The 7,237-nt window shown below is 44.7% G+C and overlaps 1 protein-coding gene across 1 annotated transcript in view; it reads left to right on the top strand.

The window, feature by feature from the left end:
- Positions 1 to 3,721, top strand: part of LOC144468530 (RNA-binding protein Raly-like) — a 299,758-nt gene extending 296,037 nt beyond the window's left edge. The window contains exon 7 of the mRNA XM_078178091.1: positions 3,678 to 3,721. Coding sequence (XP_078034217.1) covers positions 3,678 to 3,721 — 44 coding nt within the window. The remainder of the gene's footprint in view (positions 1 to 3,677) is intronic.
- The last annotated feature ends 3,516 nt before the right edge of the window (positions 3,722 to 7,237 follow it).

Genomic DNA, 7,237 nt, shown 5'->3' with positions numbered 1-7,237 from the left:
ATTCATTAAAATAACAACCACGTCAAATCAGCCATTAAAAACAATAAAAACCAATGAAACCACACATTGCAAACGCTAACCAACAAATGGTACACAATGGAAACATGTATACCCGACGCTGTTCCGAGTGTCGTCCGTGATGCCACGTGACTTCGCGTGACGGGGCCCTGGTACGTTTTCCACGTTAATTGCGAGGATGGTCGATTGGCCGGGGCTTTTTACGTTCGGCGGGACTGTTTAGCGGAGTTCATTATTTCGGTAAATAATGTGCGACCGGGGAACCGGTTTCGCGGCCGGCGTAGAAAACGGCACCAAATTTTCCTTCGGCGCGGGCGGGCCGGTCCAAAGAAATGTAAAGCCCAAAAGCATTGTTACTGCTTAAAAGGGAATGGAAGAGAAGGGAGGAAAAATAAGAAAGTTCCCGGGGAGTTCCGTGCCAGACGGTACTAGGGGCTGCCCCGCTATTTTCTCCCGTGCTTCCAAGGCATTTAAAAGTCAATCCACAATCAGTGTTTTATGGGGAAGATTAAGGCTCGCATTCTGAAACGTCCTTGTGTTGCAGAAAAGACCATTAAGCTTAAGCAAATGAAGCGTGGTACTTGTTGTACCTCGTTTCTTCTCTCTTTTTTATTCTCTCTCTCTCTCTCTCTGTATCTCTCTCTTTGCCTCTCTCTCTCTCTGTATCTCTCTCTTTGCCCCTCTCTCTCTCTCTCTCTCTCTGTATCTCTCCCTTTGCCTCTCTCTGTATGTCTCTCTTTGCCTCTCTCTATATCTCTCTCTTTGCCTCTCTCTGTATCTCTCTCTTTCTCTCCCTCTCTCCCTCTCTCTCTCTCTGTATCTCTCTCTCTCTCTCTGTCTCTCTATCTCTCTGTCTACGTCCATCTGTCTCTCTCTCTCTCTCTCTCTCACGTCAATCAGCGCAGAACAAAGAAAATCGCGCGAAATCCCATGGAATTCTCGCGGCGGAATTAAACCCGGTATGAAATTACACTTTTAATATATTCGATTTACTTTGTTTAACTATTCGCGCGGGTAGCGGATATTAATCGAGAGTCGCGCGGCGATACCCATTATTCACGTCGAACTTATGCGGGCGATCGCGGGCGCGTGATTCCATCCGAGTGATCGATTCGATTAATTACGGATCTTTATTCGTGACATCTACAGATTTGTAAATCAAGCGATTAAATTAACATCGATACCGTTCTCCCCCCTCTCCGCGCCCGTCATTTATTTCGCCGTCGGCCGACGCGGTTAAAATACCCTTGTTAATTGTACGGTTCATAATCGTTCCGCGATACCCGAATAACAGAGTCTCGCTATCCTCTCGATAATTATAGCGCAATCGTCGCGCGTATACTATACTTATGTCGAACGCGAGTGTATATATATATTATCGACGTTGATATTTTATTCTGCTTGATAACTTCTCTGAAATATAAAATTTAATATAATAAGGAAAATTAAGATCGAGGTTAAAAAAATTAATTTAGCTTAGAAATATTCGATATTGTTATATAAATAAAGAGAATTTGTTAATACTAAGTATAGCACCTTTTAATATCGAGATTTTTACCTTATCTTACTCAATTCTCTCAAATTTCAATTTAACATAAAGAAAATTAAGATCAAGGTTCAAAAATCAATTCAGCTTAGAAAAATCGTCTACCATTATATAAAATAAAAAGAAATTGTTAACATTACGTATAACCGTCTTTTATACCGACATTTTTATCTTATCTTGACCAATTCTCCTCTCAGCTCTCACTTCATACAATAAACCAAATAAAAATCAAACCAACAACAAAACAATTGAACTAAGAACCATCCTCCACCACCCAATAAACAAACCACAATTATTAATACAACATACAACCCCTTTACATCGAACATCATCTGCAAAAGCAATTTTATCCTCGCCCAACTCAAGATATCTCAAACTCACCCCCATAACCTTAAAAGTCGAAAAATAGAAAAATAATCACCGCGATCCCGGCAGGCCATTCGCAGATAAATATCAGCTCGCTGGGACCGTTCGGAAAGTGGGCCAGCCTAAGACGGTGTACAGAGACCGCCCCAAACCGGCCGAAGGGGTTGTCGACGGGGGATAGGTGACGCGCGGCCGACGTCGGAAAGCGTATTTCGGTAGCAGTAGCCGAAGTAATACCCGGCGTACGTCGGTTCGGTTTAAACGGGTTCCACGGGTCTCGAGTTTTCACGTGGACCAAACCTGTGCATGTCGGGACTCATGCATCGACGTTGAATGTTGCGCGGGCCGGGACGGGGGAGGGGCGGACGCGCGGGGGCTGCAATCGAGGGAGCGGGGGTGCGCGGGGGCGCGAGGGGCGCGGAACGTCGGACGGGTGGCCTCTCGCGGGAAATACGTCGAGTATCTGAATAAATCGAAACAGCCAAAGTGATTCTCCAACTTAAATTAGTTTCCGGCTGGCATGGAGAGAGGCTAGGGGCACGAGAGCGCGAGAGAGAGAGAGGGAAAGAGAAAGAGTGAGAGAGAGGAAGGGGCGCACTCCGGGCCGCCTCGACGCGACGAGACGACCCGCGTCACAGAGGACACGCGAACACACCCGCTCCACCCTTTGCTTCTTTCCCAGGCCTGACCGGCCCCGGCCATTCCCCACTCCTTTCCTCTCCCCTCCTCTCCACCCTCCCCCCGAACCTTTTTTTCCGCCCGTGAACCAGAGTCCCGAACGATTCCCGGCCCACCATTTGCTCGTTTTAACACCGTAAGCTGCCAGCCACCGCAGCGGCGCCGCGCTTGGCCCGGCCAGACGACATCGCTCGTAAACGCGACAAGCTTCTCGCCTTCGACCTCTCCGCAGTTCTCTTCCCTTAGACCTCTCTTCTTGGGATAACGAATTCGGAAGAGGTCTCTGCGGCCGACGTCGCGCCGGTCTCTCGGTCGATCATGCTAATTTTTAACGAGCTACGCCGATTTAACAGGCCGGCGCGGCTTTCGATGCTTTTACTTAACTTCTCGTTGTCCCGGCAATTTATCGACTGCGACGGGACCTTGATTTGCTACTTTAACCCTTTCGTTTGCGGGAGCGTTTATGTGATGAGGTGTCTTTAGGGATGGGATGGTTGACGCGTTGAGTAATGAGATCGTTTTGAGGATGTCGAGGTTGTGAGTGAAATTTGTTGGTTGGGGAATGTTGTTTAATATTGGGACGAGGGTGGTGGGGGTATGATGGAAGCTGGATGTTTTGGGACGTTTATTTTAGGGGTGGATGTCTTAAAATACCAATTTTAGGTATGGATGTCTTGAGATCTTCATTTTAGGGGTGGATGTTTTGAAATGTCCATTTTAGGTCTGGATGTCTTAAAATATCAATTTTACATATGGATGTCTTAAAATTTCAATTTTAGATATGGATGTCTTAAAATATCAATTTTATATATGGATGTCTTAAAATATCAATTTTAGATACGGATGTCTTAAAATATCAATTTTAGGTGTGGATGTCTCGAGACGTTCATTTTAAGGGTGGATGTCTTGAGACGTCCATTTTAGGTCTAGATGGCTTGGGATATCAATTTTAGGTATGGATGTCTTGAGACGTCCATTTTCGGTCTGGATGTCTTGAGACGTCCCTTTTAGGTCTGGATGTCTCGGGATATCAATTTTAGGTATGAATGTCTTGAGACGTCCCTTTTAGGTATGGATGTCTTGGGATATCAATTTTGGGTCTGGATGTCTTGAGACATCAATTTTAGGTCTAGACGTCTTCAGATATTCATTTTAGGTATGGATGTCTTGGGATATCAATTTTAGGTCTGAATGTCTTGAGACATCAATTTTAGGTCTAGACGTCTTCAGATATTCATTTTGGGTATGGACATCTTGAGACGTCTATTTTATGTCTGGACAAACTATGAACAAACAATATTAAACAACATCTAACAACCCATATAAATAAACAATATCAAACATCCCAACCTACGATCGACTTCGTACCCGTTAAACTCTCGCAGAACGACTTATCGAGACTCGTACAGATAATAACACGATATCCACCGAAACGTTCCTTTAATTGAAACAATTTCCTCGGCGATCGACGAGACGAGACGAGACGAGACGACATTCATTCAGAAATAATCGCTGGAACCGGCGCTACCAATGCCGTTTCTTCTTCTTCTTCTTCCTCCTCCTCCTCCTTCCTCCTCTCTCCCCTATTCCCGGGGCTGTTTGATTTCGAGCAGAGAGACAGAGGCTCGTTTTACACGCACGTCGACGGCCGGCTCCCTGCGAACGCGATACTTTCTCAATGTCTAGAAATTGCTCCCGGAGCGTGTAAACTTGATGCATCCGGTCGGGCGAACGCGAGCGAACGAACGGCAAAAGAGAGAAAGAGAAAAAAAAGAGCGAGGGAGAGAGAGCAATTTTTAGCGAAGCGCATAATTACGCGGGCATTCCGTGAAAATGGGGACTCGATGAAACAACGCGCGGCGAATTCTTTTCCTATCGAGACGACTGCTCGTTGCGTTGCCCGGCAAGGAAAATCAAACTGGAAAGGTTTTCCATTAGGGGAGGATATTATAGAGGCTCGGAGGAGGGGGGGGGGGGGGGGGGAGGCGGAGGGAACGTGGGATGAGAAATTCGATCGATTTTCACGGGTTTTACAGCGCGCAACAGGGATTGGAAATTGTTGTGCATCCGGCGAAGAAATTCTGCCTTCGCTGTAAATACAATGTGGATTCTCTCTATCGGTACCCTGTAATTTTAATTCGTTCCGACGATAAATATCGTCTCTCTGTCTTTTCCAACATACCGTCTGGCCAGAGAAACGATCACGGTTTTGAAGATTGTGTGTTATTCCACTGTTCGAAGGATTCAGCAATTATCAGCTATTTTTCTTGAATTTTTCTGTAATACAACTCTTACAACGACTTCGACGAACAATCTCGTTCTTGTTACAGTCGACGAAGGGACGAACGACCTTATATCGGCGCCGGTCGGGATTCTCGGTGCATCGAACCCAAAATCGAGCCCCGAAAAGCCGGACACGCGGCGCGCTGTACGCGCAAACTTTCGCCGAGAGGCGCACACCCCTCCCTCCCCCGATCCCCGAGCGCGCGTTCGATCACAGTTATCTCATTGGGAGCTTCGTCATTGTCGTTCAATTGAATATCAACGCGCAGAAATTTCGCCGGTCCGGTCGGCCGGTCGGTCGACGGGTGGGGGGTGGGGTGGGGGGTGCAGCGACGAGGCGCCCCGTTCGTTCGGAATTAATTCGCGAACGTGACGCGGGCCTTTCACGGGATTTCCTACGCGCGGAAAATGCGAATTGAAAGTTTTCCCTCTCCCCCCTCCCGGCTCCCATCGCCGTTGCTCATAATTGCGCGGAGACGCGATTCAATTGGTGTTTTGGGAATATACATGTATAACGGGTGGACGCGCACGAAGCGTCTCGCGACCCGGCTTTTTCATCGAACGCGACGAGGAACTTTGAGAGGAATAAATGTCGTTCGCTTTAATTGAAAGATGCGTGGGAGTGTTTTTATTTTATTCGACGAGTTCTTTGTTGCAAAATTGTTAAGGAAAAGTTGAGGAAAAACTGATCACTGATGTGATTTTTAGTGGGCTGAGTTGACGTTGGAACTTACTGTAGTTGTGTAATTTATATAGCGTTTATGTAATAATAAAAATTGTCGAATATATTGTTGCAATCATATATATACTATTATGAAAGTCGTGGAATATTTAAATAAATTTTATCTTATTTAATAATCATTAATGAGAGAAGCGTTGTTAGTCGCTTTAGTCAGGTCAGTTTTCAAAGCAAAATTAATTTTGCTATATTATGAAGTAAGAATGACTTATTTATTCCTATTTATAATTATTCTTATTATAGAAGAGGACAGAAGAAATAGATAAGAATTAATAAAATAAATTAGTAATATATACTCATGCGATTAAAAATGTTCCAAAACGATTGCGAGGAGCAGAAATATATAACAAAAATATAAATCACAGTCTATTATTAAATTCATCTTATCTGTTTCCAGTATTATATTTTACCTATATATAATCATTTATAATTCTTTAGTTAATAAATAATACGAAGCGATTTCGGAATCCGAGCATACTCGACGTTAATAAATAAAAAAACAAGTTGTCCCGTCGCCACCGTTCTAAATATTTCACCGTCGATATCGACGGATTGCGCTTATACAGTAATTGAATAAAACATCGTACACAAAAATACGCGATACCCGTAGCCATACACGACGCGCGCGCACATTGCAGCGTGGCAATTAATTTTTATTACGATAAGTTGAGCAATTGTCGCCCGCGGCCGTGGACAAGAAATTGCGCGTATTTCGCAATTACGGGTAAAACGGTGGTAACCTCGCCGCGTGCTCGGTCATTTCCCGTCGTATTGACCTAATATTTTATCATGCTCGCGAGCGCGAGCGCCACAATACGTTACGGCCGCGCTACATTTAACAAACACGTATCCGTCGGGGGATCGCAATAAAGCAGACTCCTTTCGAATCGCGCGCGCCGCGAATATTCCACCGATAAATATGAAATGAAGCCGCGATTGGAAACGAACACCGAAAAGACAAATTTTCTAGCCGGAGATATTCGACGATGAAAAATTCATGGCGTCCCCGTAGCTGCGTTTTAACGGGGAGGGGAGGAGGAGCGCGAAAATTTTGCGAAATAACGATCCTTTCGAAAGATCACCCTTTTTAACTGCGACATCGAAAATTATGAATAAAATCGAATATGTCGCCCGATACCCTTTTGAATTTTACCTTACTTATTTAATTTTTTTAAAAATTTAAGTTTAATATTTTAAATTTAATTTTTTTTAAAATTAAAATTGTTGCAAAAATTATTTTGGGATGAAATGGAATCATTTTTGTGGTGCCTTAGAGTCACCACTCGGGTGCAAAGGGTTAATAAAATCGGGAAGATAACGGCGCGATGGGGGGTGATGAACAATGTCTCCCTTCTAATGAAAACATTGATCCGCCGGCGGGCGAGCAGCGCGCAAAATTACACCGCCGAAGAATATTCATCGCGAGCACGCGTCGCGAAAAACACCGTGTTTCACTGTTAAATATTCCATTCGAATTTCTCTCCCACCATTTTTCTCTCCTTCGCCTAGCTTTTTCTATCGCGTTTCGCTATCGCTTTCCATCGCGTTCCGCTATCGCTTTTTCTATCGCGTTTTCTCTTTAGCGACCCATTGCTCCGATTTCTCTC

The sequence above is a fragment of the Augochlora pura genome, chromosome 4, assembly GCF_028453695.1.
Source record: "Augochlora pura isolate Apur16 chromosome 4, APUR_v2.2.1, whole genome shotgun sequence".
NCBI classification, from domain to species: Eukaryota; Metazoa; Arthropoda; class Insecta; order Hymenoptera; family Halictidae; genus Augochlora; species Augochlora pura.
The sequence above is the reverse complement of the archived record's forward strand: the minus strand, read 5'-3'. Positions and strand labels throughout refer to the sequence as shown.